This window comes from Condylura cristata, unplaced genomic scaffold (assembly GCF_000260355.1).
Source record: "Condylura cristata isolate star-nosed mole 26May11 unplaced genomic scaffold, ConCri1.0 scaffold00001, whole genome shotgun sequence".
Lineage (NCBI taxonomy): Eukaryota > Metazoa > Chordata > Mammalia > Eulipotyphla > Talpidae > Condylura > Condylura cristata.
In genome coordinates, this window is record NW_004567102.1 from 82,327,848 (window position 1) to 82,349,967 (window position 22,120).

A 22,120-nucleotide genomic window follows, 5' to 3' on the forward strand; every position below is an offset into this window, starting at 1 on the left:
TAATCAGGTAAAAAAAGATTTCCTGGAATTAAGCCACAGGAACTCTGGCTTCAGTCAGAACTGTCAACTGCGAAACAAATTTCCAGACATTTTGAGATTTAATTCATTTAATTTTTCTTGTAACTGGATTAGAAAATACGATTAAGCATAGCAGGATATTCTTTTACTGGATCAGTTTGACTTTGAATGAAGCAAATGGATAGAAAAATCTCAAAAATAGGAGAAAGGGAATTTAGAGACATTCTTCCTTGAGAAACATGAACAAAAATATAAAAGGATAAACACATAGGAAAATATAAAATAATACAAGGAAAAATGGTAATTTATTTTGCTGTCAATGAAGCTGCTTATGTGGCTGCATTTTCACCCTAAACTCTGACTGAGTATATGCCAGACTTCTTAAACTTGAAAACCACATGAATAAAAGTTAAATATTTACCAAATTATTCCATAAATGCTTTGCAACTAATACTTTTGAGTCCAGTTGCCAACTGACTGTGTTTGATGAAATCACAATCTGTGGGTGTGTGTCTAGGGATGGACAAAAGACACAAAGTAATTCTACAGAGTGCCAGCCTTTATAAAAATGATGAGCACAACTTTCAGAATGTGTAAAAAATTTAATTCATTTAGGTATGCATTCAATTATTTATTTTCAATTATTTGAGATCATGTATGTGAAAGTACATTGGGAGTTATGACATTTTATGGAAATTTGCATAGCAGTACTACTTCAACTATTACACTGTGAATATTAAAATCCTTCTGAAACATTCATCTTAAGATTAGATTTAAGTTAAAGGGAAGTTAATAATAAAAAGATAGGCAATGATTTCTAGATGCTTTTAAAATTAGGATAGATCTCAAGAAAGATTAAATAAGGTTCTACATGAACAGCATATAATTTTTTTAAAGCACTAGAAGAACTGATGCTGTGTGGTAATGGAGAGTTACACATTTGAAAGCATAATGAATAAGGTGTTTTTTGTTTTCTGCATCTGTTCCTGCACATAAAATTCTTATTTTCTGAAGGTACTCCAGCAGCCTTCAATATAATACCAACCATTCTTTTGCTTCATGACTTCTAATTTCAGGTTAAAACATTGCACATTAAACTTAGTACCTCTTGTTGTTTAAATAAAAATAAATCTCCTTTCTATGTCTTATGGCTTAATGTTACTCACTATAAATTTATACAAATCAGACATAATGACAATTAAACAAGAATTGTAAGCCTTGTTCATCCTGTGGGAGTACTACTGTGACGTCTTTCGGGGTGCTTTGTGATTGCTCAGCCCTAAGTATAAGCCCTATAAAATGATGGGCTTTGAAATGCTGGTCAGGGTAGAGTGAAAAGCAGTTGGCTGCAACAATAGCCAACTCATAGCTATTACCAAGTTCTAGTTCAGCTCTAAAGGCAGAGGACGGGTGGAGTCTTTCTCTGCCTCACAGGAGTTCAGCACCTGGGACAGCTCCCACACACCTCTATAGAAAGCTCCTAAGGTAACACTACTCAGCAAGGTAAGTGAAGAAAATCACCATTTTCTTATTTTTTCTTCCCTTTCTTCTGTAAGTTTTCTCAGGGAATACTGAAATTTTCTCTCTTTTAAAAATAATTCTACAGTGTTCTGTCTTTACTCAAAAGGACACATATCTCAAGTCACCTGGTAAGTATAGAAAAGCCTCAACTTGGATTTTCTGAATTATTTTATTTGAAAGGTGCTTTATGCTTCCTACTTTTTACTTAAAACTTTAAAAAATACAATGTTTTTTTTCACTGTTGTGTACATTTTTGATTGAAATTTTCAGTGGGTACATTGGTTTTTGAAGTTCTTAAGTTAGTTTTAAGTGCTGGTCTTTCTATTTCACATGCTGGTTACATTACATGAACCTAGGAAGCATTTATTTTCTTTAAGTTGAAACGCTGTCATTCTATAGACTGCAAGAAAAACATATCCTAAACTTCTAGTTTTCTGTTTACAAAATACTGAGAAATAAAATTATAATATTTTATTACAAATGGAAGAGATGGGAAACATAGCAACAATACATAGACATTATTTAAAATATATTTTCCTTTCATGTCAAAAACAATTGTAACACGTGATTTAATAATGTTTGGCTTTAATTTTCATTGACTTAAGTTTTTAAAACCCAGGTTGGAGGAAATAAGTTCCCATAAAATCTAGAATTAAAATAAGAAAAGTGGATATATACTATATACAAAATAATTGTGTACTGTTTTGAGTATACATACATTGAGTATGTATACATTGAGTATACATACATTACTACCTAGATGATACTCTGGTTTTCTATTAATTAGATATTAAAAACTTAAAAGTTAAGAGACAGTGATTTCTTTGAAGCAGTTTCCTTAGTAAAGATTTGAATGGCACAACTCTGATAAAAGGAGGCTTACCACACAACTCATTCTGGCACAGGTGTGGTCTTCACTGTAAACTTGGGTTAGGTGAAAGGATTCTAATTTATATGCAAGCACTTGTCACCAAGAAAAATCTTCTTGTGTTAAAAGAAATCTTATTAAAGCTCCTGCTTTTCTACAAGAAAGTTCCTTTTTTTAATCAATTCTGAACAAGATTTTAGAATTTGCTGTGAGACACTCAGAATTACTTTGTTGGTGATACTTGTGATGAGAAAAGCTGACTTGATTATCTTTTGAGGTGCAGAGATGGAAAACAGAAGTAAGTCCCAGCTACTCCTGCTCCTGACACTTTCCATCATGTTCTTCTCCCAAACACTGGCGTGGCCTCTTTTTGGAGTGCCTTCTGCTCTCAGGTAAATTCTCTTTCCAGCAGTCACTTAGACACACTTCTTCGTCATCAATACAGGAATTTCCTATATCTTATATTGGACCATTCAAATTTTAGATGCTTTTTTTAAAAAAAAAACATAATGCTTAATTAGTCTGAATTCTCAAATCCATGAGAAGATGTTGATGATGAGAACCTAGGTTTGTGGATATGGTTCATCACTTTTCCAAGTGAGATGCAAGGGAGATATGAATTTTCTTTCATTCAAACCCAGTTTTAGATAAACAGTAAACTTTTAGGTATTGTCATCTCAGCTTATTTCAGTCTCTGTTGAAAAACAGATGTTCGGTATTAACTCAGTTCAGTTTTAAGATTAATTAGTAAGTCGTAATAAGGTTAATTATTGATTTGTAAATGTATAAAGTAATGTTACTCAAAAATCTACCTAGCATGAATCAATTTATCAGTATTAAAAATTGTGAGATAACTGACCTACTGAGACACTGTCTCTTAATGAATTTGAATGCACTTGGTTTTAACAAATAAATACTCACCTACCATTCTCTCTATATTGCATTTTATATTTCAAATTCTTCATGTAACACAGTTCATACACAACACTTTATCCAGGGAAAAATAAATGTACTCTTAAAAAGTAAACAGTTGGTGATGGCACATGGGTGATTTGCTGATGGGAAGCCCAAGGGGATTACAACTGAGATGGAAAAATGCACAAAATGATGTAAAAATAAACTATTATATATATAAAAAGAAGTAAACAGTAGGTGAAAACTACATTAGTTTGATCTTTTCTCCTGGTTTACAGGCACTACTTTAAGGGAAAATAATCATTTCTTTGCTGATTTTTCCATTCCTGATTTTTTGATTTAGGTAAACATAAATCTCTTAGTGGCTAGCGCTCTATGAAATCTGCTTAAGCTAGAACTTAAGTGCTCTGTTAATCAAATGGAATAATTCTATCTGAATGGTTATATCACAACAGATGAATAATCACAAGAGTGCTAAATCTTATACTGACTGCCAGGTTCTTTACTTAGAGAGGTCTGCTCCTTGTTTATTAGAAATTCTACAATAACACAGAAGATACCCCAGAGTCTCCACAATTGTTGGAGGTTTATCTATCTGAAAATGTACATATGTATAATTGTTATATGCGCCAGTATTCAGAATATGTACACATATACAAAAACAGTCACAGTCTATGTACAAATGTGACTGTTCATAGTCTTCTAATAAAGCATTGTGCACATTTATTATTTATTTATATATAAGATTAGAAGTAGAAAGTCCTTTCAAAATTTGCTGAATTTGAATAGCAACTCAGAGGTAGATTCTTTGGTCTTGCTTAGTACAAAGGAATATATCACACTAAATGAATTTTGAGATGAAGTTTAGGACCTAGAGAAAGAAAAGCAATTAATAGTCATCTCTTGAGAAATATTTGAAACAAATGATACTAAATATCAGCAAGTATATGAATTGTTCTGTTTTCTTATTAAATATGAAAAATTTTTGAAGTTTCTTTTATATAAAATCTTTCACTGTGAAAGTGAACTTAGCAAAATGAATCTTCTGCAAAGAAGCATATTTTGCTTCATGCTCTGTTAGGAGACCATACATGGCACTTATGCTTGGTATATGGACACAGCTTTGAAAATTTATGTGACATCTATGGAATAATTAAATATTCACTTATATTTATAAACCATAGAAGGAATTAAATCCAATATAGTGTGGCTAGGTAATATTTCCCAAGATTTTGACTATCTTATTTGAAATAACTGTAAAGCCATAAGACAACCTTCTGAGAAAGGAATGTATTATCTCCTATTATGTCCTTTCCTAATAGACTGGGTGACAGAATGCAATTTGAAGGAGCAAATGAACCTGATCAAGTGTCACTAAAAGAAGACACTGAGTTCCTGCAAAATGCACTAGCTGAAAATGACACACCCTATTATGATGTATCCAGGTGAGTTTATTTCAGTTGAGTTTTATTCTAGAAAAATTTATTTTGAAATATAAATGTCCAATTTTAGTCTTACCACAAAACCTTTCCTATAACAAAACACTGTAGGTTTTTAGCTCTCCAGGATTTTCGTGGAGTGAAGATGCAACAGGTTGGAATGAGCAAATCATTCACTTACATTCCACTGTGAGACATTTCAACATCAGAAACCTTTTCAATTCTAGTAAAACTACACTGGTTAGGATTCCACGATGGAGAAAGTTCTAAGGCAAGAGTTTCACCTCTACATGAAGAAAAGGGCTCCAGTAATAGGCGATGATTATTTCAGAACCATTTATCTAGAGTGGCCTTCAAGTAGAACAGAGCAACTCTGTACTTAAAAACAAAGTGTACTTAAAAAAAAATCCTTATTTAAATGGAAAAGTTCTTTGACGGACCCTAAGCCCCTCTCTCTCTTAAGGGACTTTGTTTACAAATATTTTGGTAGGAGAAATAACAATAGATTTTCTGCTCAAATTAGAGAATTTTCCCCCTTTTATGTATCTCTACTCAGGATAGAAAAATTTCCATAAAAAATAAATAGGAACTAATTTAAATATATTTCCCAACAATATTTCTTAGAGAAGAATTCGTTTTATGTATTTAATATTGGGATAGACTGCTAAGAAAGGAAATTTCTATTAAATTTTCAAATTGGGGGTGGAAATACAGAAAAAAATCTTGATATTAAGTGACTAGCAAATATTTCTTCCTAGGTTATTTACTTGTCAGGGTTTAAATGTATATGAGGAGCTTTGGAATTAAGTTTCATTCTTGCTTAGTGAACCCAATAATTTATAGAATAGTGACTAGCTTCTCCTTGTTTCAGGAATGCAAGGCATGCTGACGGGGTTTTCACCAGTGACTACAGTCGACTGTTGGGTCAACTTTCTGCCAAAAAGTATCTTGAGTCCCTAGTTGGAAAGCGAGTTAAGTAAGCAGAATTTATGACTTTTTAAAAACATACTAGTGATATTTAATCTACAAATTATATGTTCACTGTTTATTTTAAATAATTTATATTCTAGAATAAAATACACCAGGTCTATGAATAAAGGAAATAAGGCTTTCTAGTAATGTCATACCCACTGGCTCAAGACAAATATTTTTCTTTAAATAGTCATTTATAAATCTGCAATCAAATTGAACTAGACAAAGTAATAAATAAATAAATAAATAAGGCATAGTATAACCTGAAGCAAATTTTAAGGTTAACCATAGTGCTTGATTTCTACTTCCAGCTCAAATCTAGTTCTGGAAGATTCTCTGAATGGTCACTGACTGACTACTTGGCTGACTCTGTCAGGAGACATAGGTGCTAAAGAAGCTTTTATCTTTAAAGAAATCCTAATGGCAGAACACAACCAAGTGTTCTCTTTTCGTTTTTCAATAAACTCTTTGCTTCATTAGTACCAAATGTGTCTTAAGTCACTCCCTGTAAGTGCCAAATCATGTTGGATTATTTCTTACTCATTTAACTTTGGGATAAGATGCATTCTTCATGCAATTTTTTGTGATCAAAAAAGAATTGAGTACTATCTCCTTTTCATCTGACACCAAAGAAATTAGGATCTCTATTTCTTCTTAAAATTTTGATGTTTTTTCCTCCCATTCCTTAGCAATAACATCTCAGAAGACCAGAGACCAATCAAACGCCACTCAGATGCAGTCTTCACTGACAACTATACCCGTCTTCGGAAACAAATGGCTGTAAAGAAATACCTGAACTCAATTCTGAATGGAAAGAGGAGGTAAAAAAACAGAGAACTTGCCAAAATGGAAATTATAAGTGACTTACAAAATAGAAAGTGTGGAGACACACTTTCTATTTCTCTGTGCTCTATAAAATAGTAATTCTTCACCTAGGCTAAATGAGATTACCCTAGAAAATCTGTCAGATATTCACATCTGGGCTTTATCCAAAACCAACTGACAGGAAATTTGTGTCCCCAGGGCATAGCTGTAGTCATTGCTATTTTTTGTTGTTGGTTTTAATTTAAAAGAGTTTCTGTAGTTGGTCTATTGTGCCTGCACAATTAAAAATGATGATTATGAAGGCAACTCGCCTGGGGGAAGGTTTTACCAGAAATGCTAGTTCTAAAACATATAAAGTATAGTCAATTAACAATTAGAAATCCCAGCTGGGATTCCCATAATAAGCATATTATTTTCCTAAATTAATTCATGAGTTCTGTCTTAGTTTCTGTAAAACCTATGTCTCACTATGTTGTGTGAATTTGGAACAAAATGAATAGAAGTGGGTATTGTTTTTATTCTAATTTTATTTACATGGTGAGTATTAAGGACAATTCTCTTTGAGTGAATTCCTCCCTTTAAATGAGGAAAATTCATAAATAATAGCTAACCCCAAAGATAATCACATAGCCACTAGCACACTTCACAGCCCAGCCGCACAGCATCATTTCTTCAGAAACTTTCTCATCTAAGAATGTTAATGTAGTGATTTCTGTTTCTGATCCACAGCAGTGAGGGAGAATCACTTGACTTTCCTGAAGAGTTAGAAAAATGATGAAAAAGCTCTTTGGGCAGTTGCCACCAACTTCTCAATGGTGGGTATATCTGTGCATTTTGATTATATTATTACTACAGTTATCTAAGTAAGTAAGAGTCTCTTGGAAAGACTAAATCAGAGCTCACAGGTGTCATCGTGACCTCATCTAAGGCCTGAAATAACCCCCACACTCATCTAACAGCTTCGAATGACTTACACATTGTTCCTGTCACATAACAGGGAGAGATCGCAGTTTGGTATCAGATGATACTCCTAGTTTCTCTGATTTTTTCCTGTCTTTCATTTGAGATATAAAACAGAGGAGACTGACTCACCCTTCTAAGAAAAACTGGCCTTCTGTTTGAGAAGGCAGCCATTTTGCTTTTATCATTGTAAGGTTTTATCCCCTGATTGACTATTAACATCTCATCTAATTCAAGTTCAGTGAAATGCCAGCAAGCTTGTTATAAAAATCTGGAGGCACACAGGACCCCATGGCATTCCTTGAAACATGTTGAACTTATGTAGCAAAAAAATTGAATCCAACTTATTATTATTTTTTTTACCTGTTCATTGAGTGTAGGCACAATCATCCCAATAGTGTTCATGGGAAAATATTTTTTGAGCAGACAGAAAAGGAATATATGGCTTCTTTTGTGTAATATGAAGCTTGTTTTTATGTAAACATGGATAAAGACACATTTCTTTCCTGGAATTGCATTAGTTGCCACAATAATTCATAAAAACATGTTTTACAATGTTAAGACAAGTGCATAAAGAGATTCTATGTCTGATGGCATCTATCAGAAGCTGGCAAACTTTCTCTCTAAAGGACTAAAGCACAAGTACTTCTGGATTTGTGGTCTATGCAGTTGCTGGCACTCAGCTGCACAAGCCTGAGGCCGCACAGACAACACAGGCCATGGTGGGGTGCGGCTGCCTACGGAAAATTTACTCATAAAACCGGAATACAACCGGAATTTACTCATTTAGCCGGAATTTACTCATTTAGCCGGAATTTACTCATAAAGCCGGAATACAACCTCCAGTAATAGGAGACTAAATCACAGCCAGGCTCGGGTGGAAGCAATTCAGTGTCTTATTTCAGTTCCCAGAGCATGAGCGCCAGTAAGAGTGGACAGGACCACTGGCTGCTTTTGTGCCCCGATTACCCTTCATGCAAGAGAGATGTGTGTTTGGGGCACCTCACACGCATTGCTCATCATGCGGAGACATTTCAGAGACCCAGAGAAGAAAGTTCATCACTTACAGATTTTAGACAAATCAAAAGAAGTCTCTCCATTAAATTGGGAAATACATTAGGCACTAACATGGAAGGGGGAGTTATTCTGTCCCTTGTCAGCTGTAAGATTATTTACAAGATCCCAGCTTTCATTATTTTCTTATTTCAATGGGTAACTTTGGGCAAATTCTTTTAACAAGAAATCCTGTGAGTCAATTACAAATGGGAAACCATTTAGGACTAATTAGAGAGGGAGATAGATGGAAACATGGTCCTCGCTCACAAACAGAAATAGGTATTTTTTTTAATAGACAAGTAAAGAAAGCTAAGATGCTGTAAATAAAAATGCTTTTATGCTTAAAACATTTTTTTTTGTTTTTCAGAATTTTGAAGGAAAACTATAGGCAAAACAATTATATTTTGAGTTCTACATCAGTAATTCAAGAAAACAACTTTAATATCAAAACCAAATAAAGTATATTGTGTTGTGAATGTTGTGACATTTTATTCTAATGTAATAACTGTGATGTTTACATTGTAAATATTACTTGAGAGTTCTAAAAATTGTCTGTAAGTCATGAAAGTCCTGTAATTTCATATTCTATGTATCCTTTCTAAAGAAACATATTTAATGATAAGTAAATACTTGATTAATTCCAATTACATGAGGCTTTTGGAAAGGGTAGCAATAGAGCAAAATTAATGTGTTTATTTATAGCATGTACTTAACTATTCAGAAGAGCAGAGCAGATAATCAGTGTGTCTATATTTGAATATTAAGCAGATTGAGTACTGTGTTAAATAAATCTCAAAATGTCTAAAAGAATACCAACAGGGAGCTAAAGGCAGTCTTTAAAAAAAACTTTTAGAAAATGCTATGCCTTTCCAAATTACTAGACATCCTTGATTGTGAATATGGTTTAAAAATCCTTCAAATTTGGATCTCTAAATGCCAAAGACTCGTCTGATCTAAGGTTTTAGTTAATGAGAATGACTTCTACTTCTGATATTGGGACTTTCCTTTATGCTTGTGTTAAGCAGGTGTCACATGTAAACTGAGTGGATCTTTATTTTTTCCAATAATATTTTTTTTTCCATAGTCGCTAGAATAATGCTTGGGTCAAACCAGACTTTTTCGGTGAAAGTACATTTGGAGACAACTATTTTTCAAAAATGATTGTGAAAACTTAAACATAGAAAATAAAGATCTTTGATTATCATTGCATATACTTTCTATCGTTTCTATTCTTTTTAAAAAGATTTTTTATTTATTCATACAGAACTGGGGTATAGGCCAGAAATGTGGAGGGTGAGAGGATTCACCAGGGACAGAGCAGGGAGCAGAACAGTCAGATTGACGAAGTACACTGCTGAGGGGAGCAGCGGGCAGGTCAGGAGAGGACCATGTGGTCACCTCCGGGGCAGGCGGGGATACAACTCATGCGGAAGTGGCTTAAGCTTCTTAGTGCTGTGCTTTAACCCGCTGCGCCACCAGGGAGGGCCCTGTTTCTATTCTTTAAATGATGTATCAGCAAATTGTTTTAGCTCTAAATTCAAGACACTGAAGTTTTGTGATATTTGAGAGAGAATTATCTTTGTGTGTAAGTCTGAAAGTAACAGTGACATAAAAAGAAATTTCTTTCTCACAAAGAGCAGAAGTAAAATGGTTAGCGTAATGATTCTGCTCTATTAAGTTCTCAGTGACCTAACCCCCTCTCAGCTCACCCCTCTCCTCTGTCCTTCTCTTCTTGATACAAAATTGCAGCTGGTGTTCCAGCTATCCTGTATGCATTCCAGGTATCAGGATGAAAAAAGAAAGGAACATGAATGCAAAGGAAACATGGAGTATATACTGATATAATAGCATCTCCTTGAATAGAACAGAACAGTCTTAGAGACACAATCATTTGCACAAGTGGGCAGGATTTTTTTTCTTGAATGGCCATGTGCCCAGCTAAGAACAAGGGCTCCATCAATAAACCAAACCAAAAGTATAAATATCTGTAAAGATTTGTTGTTTGTATTATTGTTTTGTGAACCTCAGGTTATGGATCTTAAATTCACATCAACCAGCTTAGAGAAATGACAGGGAGAATCAAACTGACTTCAACGGTTAATCAAGAATCATCTACATCATCACACAAAGGTGTGCTGCTTTTAAAGCAAATGACTGAACAAGCCCTGAGCAGTCTAAAGAGTTACAGTTACGCAGCAGTTTACAGAAGTTGAACTGAATTGGGCTAAGAGTATTATTTGTTCATCTCCAAGTCCACAAATTATTTAATATTTGTGAAGGGCACTACAGTGAAAACAGAAAACTTGGAGATGTTATTTGAATGTAAGGAGCTTTTGAAGATCAATTGGGGACATAATTGTAGTGTGAATGTGAAGCTGAAGAGGCTAAATCTGACCTTATTAATGTAAAAAGATTTACACGCCTTGTTCCTTCAGGAAGTACTTAGCGAGTAGCTGATACGCAATGTAGCTACCTGACAGATGACTGTCCTGGCCTGAGGGCACAGCTGGTGCCAGTGAGGGAAGCACCTGGCACATATGAGAACACAGACACGAGGGTGGGTGACAGGCTGGAGCAGTGTGAGTGGCCCCGGGCCGATTAGGAGGTGCTGCCTAGGAGCACCCAAGGATGGGGTGCACCTTGTGGGGCTTCCCGGGCCACTGTAAGCACCCAAGGAACGAGTAGAGACAGCGCAGAGTTTTGAACGACGTTGGGGCATGGGCTGGACTGCATTTCAACGGGATCGTTTTGGTTGCTTCACTGGGGACAGCGTGAAGAGGTTGTAAGGGCAGAAGGAGGGAGACAAGGGAAGAGGCTGCTGCTACAAATCAGGGGAGAGATGGCGGGTGCCTGAACTAGCGGCACAGGTGGTGTGCCGGGCCTCTCAGTAGGTCCTGAAAGCAGAGGCAAAAATGTGCTACTAAGCTGAAGACATGTAAGAGAAAAGTTAAGATTGATTCCAAGTGAATCACCTGGGAGACCCGAAGGCTGCATTGCTGGTGCCTGACAGGGAGAAGGCTGAGGGGGTGGGAGGAGGGGGCACCATGGTAGACCAGGAGGGTAGTTTTGGACATGTTGAAGGTGACTTTGTGAGGCTTAGCAGATACCTGTATGGAGTCCTGAGGAGATGACAGACTGGAGATAAACAGGTGAGACGGGGTTTCAATGCATAAGTTGATGCGCTCTCTAAGGTTCTGCAAGTAGCCACAAGAGACCGTCACCATGTCCCTGGGTGACTGTATCCCAGTGCTGCCTTAACAGGAACTGCAATCTTGGGGGCTTAACCAGCAGAAATTTACTGCCTCAGTGTCGGGAGGCAGAAGTCTGAGGTCGAGGCGCTGCAGGCGTGCCTGGCTCTTGTGCCCAGTGAGGGGCTATGCCATGGCTCTTCTCTGCCTCCCAGTGGTTGCTGCTCAACTTTACCTGGGGAAGCATCACTATCTCTGCTTGGTCTTTGCGCAATGGTGTTCTGATCCACATTTGTCTCTAGATTCTTTTTTTAAAGATTTATTTATTTATGCATACAGAACTGGCTACAAGCCAGAGGTGCAGGGGTGGTGAGAGGCTTCACCAGAGACAGAGTGGGGAGCAGAACAGGCAGATCAACAAAGTACACTGCGGAGAGGTGCAGTGGGCAGGTCAGGAGAAGTCTGCTGCGCCATGTGGGTCACCTCTGGGGCTGGGGATCGAACTCGCACTAATGCTGCTGCAGCTCACTTGCAGTGCTGCGCCCTAACTTGTTGTGCCAGGGAGGGCCCTCCAAACTTCTTTTTTACATGAGAACAGCCCCAAGACTGGATAAGGGCCTGTACTAATGATCTCTTTTTAACTTTGTTTCCTCTGTAAGAACCTTGTCTCTGAAGGCCAGACTCAGAGGGACTTGGGTTAGGGCTGCCTTGTCTATTTCACCGTCCCAGAGCCACCCGGAACGTCTTGCTGTGTCTTGCCGGCATGGATGACTTGGCTGTGCTGCAGGAGGCTCTGATTTGTGAACATCGACTTCACCCTCCTTCGCCCTCTGCATCCATCCTTCTCTTTAGAACCTCGTCTGTCTAGAAACGGACAGAATCTGCCCAGCCATGGAGGTTTCCTTGGCAATGCTGCGCCCTTTCCACGTCAGCACGGCCTGTAATTTCCTTCCTCCTGGAAACTTCACTTTCCAGTTTTCCCTTCCCTCCTGCCTTGTTCTCATTCCCTGCACACCCTTTGCTACAATAAATTAAGGCTTCGCTCTGAGTTCTGTTGAGCTGAAACTTCTGAGGGTTGTGTGTGTGTGTTTCAAAGGTAGTTCAGGATAGAAATGCCAATCATTGAACATTTCAACTTATTGTGTCAGAAACAATAGTTAAGAGTTTTTTTTTTTTTTGCAATAAATTTTAAAATGACAATCTCGAAAGATGTTTTCTTCTGGATTAAAAAGAATTTAAAATATAAAAGATGTGTCTGAATGTCTTACGTGACTTTCATTTCAACTTTGGTTACTGAGTGGAGTCCTTCCTGAGGCTTTGTGATTAACTTAAGTAAAGGGAAACTTCCATTTTTATCCTGATTTATAATTGTAAATTAATGCAAAATTATCAACGCAATCTCTCTTTGTAGTGGAATTACATTTTAATAACTGCAGAACCGTTATTAGCAAATAATAGATTTCGGTTTACTCTGTGGTGGGTGGAATATTTTTTTGCAACATTAACTGATGCCGTAGGATTTCATATCTTATGAATGTGATCTTGCCACATCACAATGATGGGCAGATAATGGTCCCTCAAGTTGTCTTGACCCCTGAAGCCTATGAGTGTTACCTTACATGGCCAGAGGCTTTGCAGACATGACTGGGAATCATTGCAGAGAGAAATTTGCCAGATCCTAGCCCAATGAAACTACAAGTAGTCCAATGAAACCGCAAGTCTTTTAAATATGGGATTTCTGACAGCTGGAACTGTAAAATAATTTTGCATTGCTTTAAGCCTCCAGGATTGGGGTAACTAGTTTTGCAACCACAGGCAATGAATACAATCACCCCATTCCAGGTATAATACAACAAGAGTCTGACCTTCATTGATGTAGGGAAGGTTGGTATAGAAATGACTGAAATTAACATGACTTTCAGTGTCACCCTAGGGAGAAATGCAAAACCTAGACATCCTGAGGAAAACCCAGAAAAGACTACATTGATTATAAATTACCTGAGATGATGCTCTCATAGTCCAATGTAGGAGGGACCTGAGGAGCAAATGAATTTGTTTTATAAAAAGTGTCTGTATTCTTGTCCATCTGAATTCAACATAATGCCCCCTAAAATATCAAAGACCATAGTTTACAAGCCTAAAAATAATATCTAATTGCTTCCTTTGCACAGAAAATCGACACTCCAAAAATGACACGTCTCTAGCTCTTCAGGTTCCTAAGGGGAAATTGAGTCCATTAATGTGTCTGCCTCTTCTCTAGATAGCACTAATTTAGTGGCAAGAGTTGTGCAATACAATTCCATATGAAAGAGTTAAGAAAAAGAGAGCCCTGAGTGGTCTGAATATTGCAATCTCTTTGGGGGGCCGGGGTATGGCACTGGAGTGTGTGTCCACAGGACAGCCGTGGGCCTCAAGGCAGAGCCAAGGCACAGCCGGCTGCAGTGGTCTGCCCCCAGGCCACACAGAGTCCTGCATCTGGGCGAGAGCCTAGTTATTGCTTCTACTTGGAAATTTCTTCCTGGCATCTCACAGAAAAATGTAAGCACTTCAATCAAAACTGAACCTCATGAAAAAATTGGGAAATGGGAAAGACAATGTAAAAAGTGCGGAAACAATCTACATTGAGATGTTTAAAGGAATTCATTTCTCTTAGTTTTCTAGGGCAGCCATAAGAAACAACCAGAGACTAGGTGATCAAACAATAGAAATGTAACGTTTCGTTGTAGTGGAGGTAAGAGATTCAAAAGCAAGCTCTTGGTAGGGTTGGGACGAACCGTGCGTTCACATGGTCTTGCTTCCTCCCATGTGCTGGTTACTGTCCAAATTCCCTTCCTAGGAGGATTCACTGGTCATGTTGAACTAGGAGCCATTCTGTTGGGCACAAACACAGAGGAGCAGTGTCACTAATTCTCTCGAGTTGGAGCCAGTGTGTGCCACGACATTACCCACTGCAGCCTCTGTTTGCCCTTATGCATACAAAAAATGTGAATCTTGGCAAAAATTCCAACTCACCTTGTTTTAACTATATCTTCAAGCACCCTACCCTTAAAATACAGTCACATTCGGCCCTCCCTGGTGGCGCAGCGGGTTAAAGCGCAGCACTGAGAATCTAAAGCCGTTTCCGCATGAGTTCAATCCCCGCCTGCCCCGGAGGTGACCACATGGCGCGGCAGACCTCTCCTGACCTGCCCGCTGCTCCCCTCAGCAGTGTACTTCGTGGATCTGCCTGTTCTGCTCCCCGCTCTGTCTCTGGTGAAGCCTCTCGCCACTCCTGAGCCTCTGACCTGAACCCCAGTTCTGTATGCACAAATAAATAAATATTTAAAAAAAAAATACAGTCACATTCTTGGGAATGGGAAGGGAGAGTTAGGACTTCAACTTATGAATTTTAATAGGACATAATTTGACACCATTAATATCAAGTCAAAAGGAAGAATAAGAAAGGCTGATATATGGAGTTCTTTTTGATATTTGCTATTATAAGCTGTATCAAGAGGAAATTATTTTCAATTCATGTTATTGAAATGTATAATTTTATCACATACAGGTATATAGTGCAGAATATGTGGGTATATAATAATAACAAATTTTGTGCTTATGCTGTTTTTGGTACTGAAAATCAGATTTTTTAATATGTCAAAAAATATTAGAGATAAATTAAAAATAGTAATGGGGTCATAGGTAAATTAAAAAAAGGACTCTTGTATCTGATTAAAAGAGGTTGAAGTAAAAAAGAATTGACAAAAAGGGAGGGAAAATAAATATCAAAAAATTCAATTTTACTTTCCCAACATGGTAGTTCAATGTGAAACACAACTAAACACCTATTTTATTCATCAATGAATTCATATCCCAAGCTACAAAAACTGCTCAAGAATATTTAATTCCTTTAATGTATGTATCAGTGTGATACTACAACTACATTCTTTTATGACAGGCACATTTTCCATGATCTTCAGTTACCAATGTGACAAATACACTCTAAAAACATTTCCACATATGCTAACCACATTTATATGTTCAACTTCTGCAGTGACAAGTTTCAAATATGTATTTTTACATTTTTATAAGAATTAAAGTGAGGGCCCTCCCTGGTGGCGCAGCGGGTTAAAGCACAGCACTAAGAAGCTTAAGCCACTTCCGCAAGAGTTCGATCCCCGCCTGCCCAGGAGGAGATCAACATGGCGCGGCAGACCTCTCCTGACCCGCCCGCTGCTCCCCTCAGCAGTGTACTTCGTCAGTCAGCCTGTTCTGCTCCCCACTCTGTCTCTGGTGAATCTTCTCACCGCCCCTGCACCTCTAACCTGTACCCCAGTTCTGTATGCATAATAAATAAATCTAAAAAAAAAATTAAAGTGAATTTATCAGGTCTAATAAGCAAGTTACATCTTTTCTTCTACACATTTTTATGTAAAAGAAGCTTCCAGGGGCCCTTCCTGGTGGCCTAGAGGTTCAGTCTCAGCACTATCACCCCTTCACCCTTGCAAAGGAGCTGACCCACATAGGGTGCAGCCTCTCTCCTGTCTCTACTGCTGCTCCCCTCTGCAGTGGATTTCAGAAGACCTGCCTCTTCTGCTCCCCTCTGTCTCAGGTGAATTCTCTCACCCTGCACCTTCTATGCAAAAAATAAAGAAGCTTCCCAGTACTATATTACCATCCACTGTAGTAACATGAATATGAAGTACATAAAGAGATGCACTCTGCTTCTGGGCTCCAGAAACAGAAGCTCTTACAGGCTATCTCTAAGGTAGACACTGAGAAGTCTATAATAATAATAGCATCTGAATTCCTAAGAACCCTCAGAACTGCACATTTTAGTAAATGTAGATTTTTGAAAAAAATTTACTCAATTATTTACTTGCCTAGTCTTACTTGCTACTCCAGACTCAGATGCCTTGCTTAGCTGGGAGCAGCTGCAATTACTTGAAAGGAGTGACAGGGCGAGAAATTTTCAAAGCATCTGCCTTCTGTAATCTTCTATTAAGGACCGTCTCTCCCCGACTATTAGAGAGGTAATACTTCCTTGGTCCTTCCCTTTTGCCTGTGTGATTGCAAGGGTCTTGCAAGGTGCATCTCTTTTCATACGTTCACTTTTTTCATTTCCCCCACACAATTTGCTCTTTCTTTTCCTCTTTCTTGGCACTCGCCCTGGTTCCATAATTTTGCTTTTTTCTCTTTTTCTCATCTGTTCTCTATAGAATTGTGGGTTCATTCACTTGGGGACTTTGCTTTTGCCTTACCTACATGTTAACCTCTTTTGTTCCAGGGACAGAAATTTCATGTAGATCAACTGAGACTTCTTGTCCCTTAGATTTGCTCTCTATTAGGCCTTAGACACACAGGTAAGGTATACATTCCAAAATGTATATTCTAATTTGCATTCTATTTAATTTACTGTTAAGGAAACAACTAGGTGATTATCTTAACATTTGTTCCAAAGATATTTTCCATTTGCCTCATTATTTATCCAGATCACAAATCACAGCCTTGCCATAGCTTTGTAGAGCTAAGTAGTGGTTAATGAGACAGCATTTTGGAGCAACAGGATGATGTAGTAAAGAGGATTTGTCATAAAAGGGTAAATCTGAAGTTAAGTGTGGGTGTGAAGGTAAGACCGATGAAATAGAACTGAGAAAATTCCACTGAGTAGCTTAGCTCTTATTGAGCTGATGCTTAGTTAGAGAGGCATTGGCCAGAAAAGACACCCACAAAGAAAAAGAGGAATGATTAACACAAGCTGACAGCAGAAACTGAGTTAGAACTAGGGGTTATGATGATGGAATTAGTATAAAACAATGCAATGCAACTATATCATGACTTTTTCTGAAATGAGTCTTTTATTCCCTAAATTGAATGTTATTTACTAAGTCATGAACCATAGTTGCCAAGTTGCTTATCACTAGAAAAATATTTTGAAACTGAGTAACAATGTCACACTTTTGCATTGAAGAATATCCAATGCGTCACATTATGTAAGTTATAGGGGGAAGGTGAGCCACAATTTTTGCCAAGATTCACATTTTTTTATATGCATAGGTACTGATGATAAAATATGTATTGGAACCAATGATAAAGCAGAAATTCAGTATTTGGTTTGTCTCCCATAGTTCTCAGGGGACACTAATACCAGGGGGTAAACCCCGAGCCTGCAATGGATAATGTTGTGGTGGGAGAGCATGCATGGCACACATTGGCTCCAACTCCAGAAAATTAGTGGCACTGTTCCTCCCGTGCTTGTGCCGGGCAGACTGTCCGGCCCCCCATGGCTCTGGAGTAGAAAGGTTAATGTTTTACGAACTCTCTCTTCTTTAATTTCTATAACTATAAATAGATATATAATAAATATATAAATTATAAATGTAATTTTAACATATATCATAAATACACAATATATTATAAATATGTATCTCACATATATCTATGTAGACAGACACATGTCTATATATACATATATAGGTCATATATACATATATACTCTATAGCTATCTATAGGTCATATATATAGCCAGAGATGTGAGAGAGAAAGATCAGTCAGACATATATATTCCCATTGGGACCTAGAAACTCAGTCTTGGGTTTAAGATGACTGTCTACGCGTGTCATCTGCCGAGGCGGTGTTGAGGCAGACCTCATTTGGGCCTGTTTTAGGCTCCGAGCGACTGCAAGAACAGAGGCTTTCCCCACTGAATCAAGGTGTTGTGTATGAGAACACTGGTCTTGCTGCCAGGAATACACATGAGTAACTATCTTTAGGACATCAAAATGAATGTGAGGAACTGGATTGCACATCTAAAATGTAGGCTGGACGAAAATCAACATTAACTTTCTGGAATCAAACACTGAGGGATTAAAGCAGGAGCATGTTCGGATCAGGCCCCTTCCCCAGGGCCAGGCTGCGCTCCGGAGCTGTCCGAGTCAGCATTTGTACTTGGTCTCTCTTGGCACAACGACCTTCTAGTCATTTGCTGGCACCCCGCTCAGAAAGGGGGTTGAATGGTCTCAAGAGCCTGTCTCAGCCTTCGTCAACAGTTCATTTCTTGTCCATCCCCAACTGCAAAGATCAGTTGCTTATTATGGGAACCCACAGATCAACTCAGGGACAGAAATAGCTCTTCCTGGTCCAGTTTAGCTAAGACACAGCGAATATTGACTTAGGGCATCTGTTTTCTCTTGAAACACAGTGAGCAGAGTTCACACAGGTGAATCTCTAGTCACGCTCAGATTTCTCAGATTTCTTTAGCTATTTCTCTCTGTGCCAGAAAGACTGGTAGGGAACACTAGGTTTTGGGGGAAGAAAATTAACAGCGAAAAGTGTTCATGTGTGAAATATAAAATTCAGCTTAGAATCCAGTATCAAATTCTAACCAGGATTAAGAGCATGGAAAATGGTTAGGGCATTTTTGATTATTCAAGATGCATAGCTTCTGCTCTAGTTCATTTTAGTGATGTCATTTTAATTAAAAAAATAATGACTACAGCCAAAGCAAAACAAAGATAGATGAATGTGACAAGTGGGACATGAAAGCAATTTGAAACATATGCTTTCTAGAGCCAAACTCAGTGTTCTTATCAGTAGCACAGTGACTAAAGACCAAATTCCAAGCTTTTGTGTTCTGACAATATAAAGTAGGAATTATTTAACTCTTGTATATTACTACCTTGTCTGATATAGCTACTTAAAGAATAGTATTTTGTTGATCCTCTCAGATATTTAATGGCAGTCTTCCAACAATCAACCCCCCCTCCAAAAAAAAAAATCCAAACAGCTGTAATAAGAAGGGAAGTAAGAAACTTCACAGGATTTAGGAAAATTGTAATAATAACTGGATTTTCAGACTACAAATATTCCCACCTGTCCCAACTACTCTCTGAGGCTATTTGGGAATGTAGATATAAGTGAAATATTTCCCACTTGTGTTGATGAAAGTTCACATAGTCTGCAAGGAACACCTGAATTGTTGGGTCTCTGGCATCACGTGGATACCAGGCGGGTTTCAGCTTGGGAGTGTGGTGCTGAGGAGATGGGGCAGCTATGGGGGTCAGAGTTGAACAATTAGCCCCTCGCCTTCTTTTTAGTAGTTTGTAAAGAAAACACATTCACACATCCAGAACTATAGATCACATCCTACACCAAAGATAAGGACCACATAACTTAACATTATACAACCCTATTACTTCTTCCAGAACCCCTATTTCAAATTATGTGAGTTGTTGCAAAAAAAGATTTTTAGAGATACTCTCATCAACTTGCAGGCCAAGATTTCAGTTCAGGACCACTCTGAGGGGCCTCTCAGGTCCAAAATCAGTGACATATAAAACACGATGACAAGTGTCATTCTCCATGGGAAAACATTAGAAGCATTCACTTAAAAAGTAAGAACATGCCACAGATGCTTAAAGTCATTGCTTTTATTGAGCTTTGTACTGTAGGCCCTAGTTAGAAAGAAACAATAAAAATGAACTCTTGCAGTGTATGTATAGTATATACGTAGACAATCTATATACAAGAATATATGCCCATATGTTTTATAAGTGTAAGATGTATGCACAAGTATGTTCTTAGTGGTACTCTTTGTAATATCTTCAAGTAGGAAAGAACTAATAATGATAAGCATAAAACACTTAAACTTCATTCCTTTAGGATTCTGTATATTTTTTCTACATATATAATTAAATAGAAACACACATCTACAGAGAGTATATATAATATTTTTTCCTTATTTGAGAGGGAGAGAGTCTTTTGTAAACACACACAGCTTAATATCTAAATCAATACACTGTTTAAAGTATTCTAAAAATTATGAACAAATTAGTGAATCAATAGCAATAATAATTACATATGCAAATGTTACTATTTTCATAGTTTATGTAAATCATGTATATATTTTTGTTTGTAAAATTGGCAATAATATATGAAGTTAATCTCATTGAAAAGAATGATCCTTAGTATTCTTTATTTTGAGAACATTTCACATGATCATTATTTGTATTTCTGTAAATTTGAGAATATAGATATTGCGAATTAAATGAAGTATGAACATGTTTGAACATGTTCAAATATGGGTTATAAAATTATTCATGTAGGAAAATATAATGATGCCTAAAGGGAACATAAATTTTGCAGATCATAAGTAATTAGGCTCTCGGATGCTTGCAAAATTGGTTAATGGTGTTCATGACTCAAATCGTGTTCATGACTCAATCCACTGTCTATGCTGGTGAACAATTGCAATATTGTTGTGAAAATAATAATCTAATGTTGTCAGGAATGTAGGTCATTTTAGTTGATTTGCAGGGGTAAAGTGTGGAGAGCTGTGGAGTGGAGGTTACTGGTTACTGAGGGACTAGAAAGAAACATTGTTGGCTTTTAAAGAACAAGGGTCTCTTGCACCGCACCGGAAAGGGAGTATGCTTTTGCTGGCAGGACTAAATATTCAAACAAGGGGGTGAAAAAGTACAGAGGCGGGGACTGTGGGATATATAAGGAGGGAATCAGAACAATGAAGGAGCGAATCCTGTGTGTGTTGATGGTATTCATTTGTAATTAAGAAATAGTACAGAGCTAAGAAAATAAAATAGGGCACTCCTGGAAATGATTCACTTTTCTTTTTCATTTCAAGAAGAGAAGCTACTTAAAATTAAAAAGTTCTCTAAAGCAAACACGCAAAGTAAAAGGAGTAGTGGGCTCCTCCTGCATTTGTTTTTTTCTTTCTTTTTTTTCCCCCATGAACATAATTTTTGTTGCTCGGTTAACCTCCACTGTCTGGCAAGAAGCTCTCCTATGATGAATTTAAAAACAGACTTGCATGTCAAGACTGTAAATTCCTTTTAAAAGGATTCAATTTGGGTGAAGAAGCAGGTAGTTTTTCATTCTTAAAAAGCTCTCATTTTAGGGCCCTCCCTGGTGGTGCAGCAGGTTAAAGCACAGCATTAAGAAGCTAAAGCCACTTAAGCACGAATTCGATCCCTCACCGGAGGTGACCACATGGCGCGGCAGACCTCTCCTGACCCCCCCCCGCTGCTCCCCTCAGCAGTGTACCTCGTCAGTCAGCCTGGTCTGCTCCCCACTCTGTCTCTGGTGAAGCCTCTCACCGCCCCTGCACTCTGGCCTGTACCCCAGTTCTGTATGCATAAATAAATAAATCTTAAAAAAAAAAAAAAAGCTCTCATTGTAATAGGTTTTCCCAAGGCAGGTTGGGATCGAGGCGTTCTTCACTCCATGTTCAGCGGGTAACATAAGCCAAACCACGGTTTAATGTGAAACAAGTCATAGCCATGTTCTCCACCGCACTCTGCTGCTCAGTTCCCACTTTCACAGCTGAAGCCGCCTGATGACCAACGACCGCTCTTTGGGGTCC

The 22,120-nt window shown here is 37.7% G+C and overlaps 1 protein-coding gene across 1 annotated transcript; it reads left to right on the top strand.

The window, feature by feature from the left end:
* Positions 1-1,360: 1,360 nt before the first annotated feature.
* VIP (vasoactive intestinal peptide) lies at positions 1,361-9,777 on the top strand. Its single transcript, XM_004673941.2, has 7 exons — positions 1,361-1,521; positions 2,691-2,799; positions 4,645-4,767; positions 5,633-5,737; positions 6,423-6,554; positions 7,288-7,373; positions 8,942-9,777. Exons 2-6 carry the CDS (start codon positions 2,693-2,695, stop codon positions 7,331-7,333), a joined length of 513 nt encoding a protein of 170 aa, XP_004673998.1. The 5' UTR covers positions 1,361-1,521; positions 2,691-2,692; the 3' UTR covers positions 7,334-7,373; positions 8,942-9,777.
* The last annotated feature ends 12,343 nt before the right edge of the window (positions 9,778-22,120 follow it).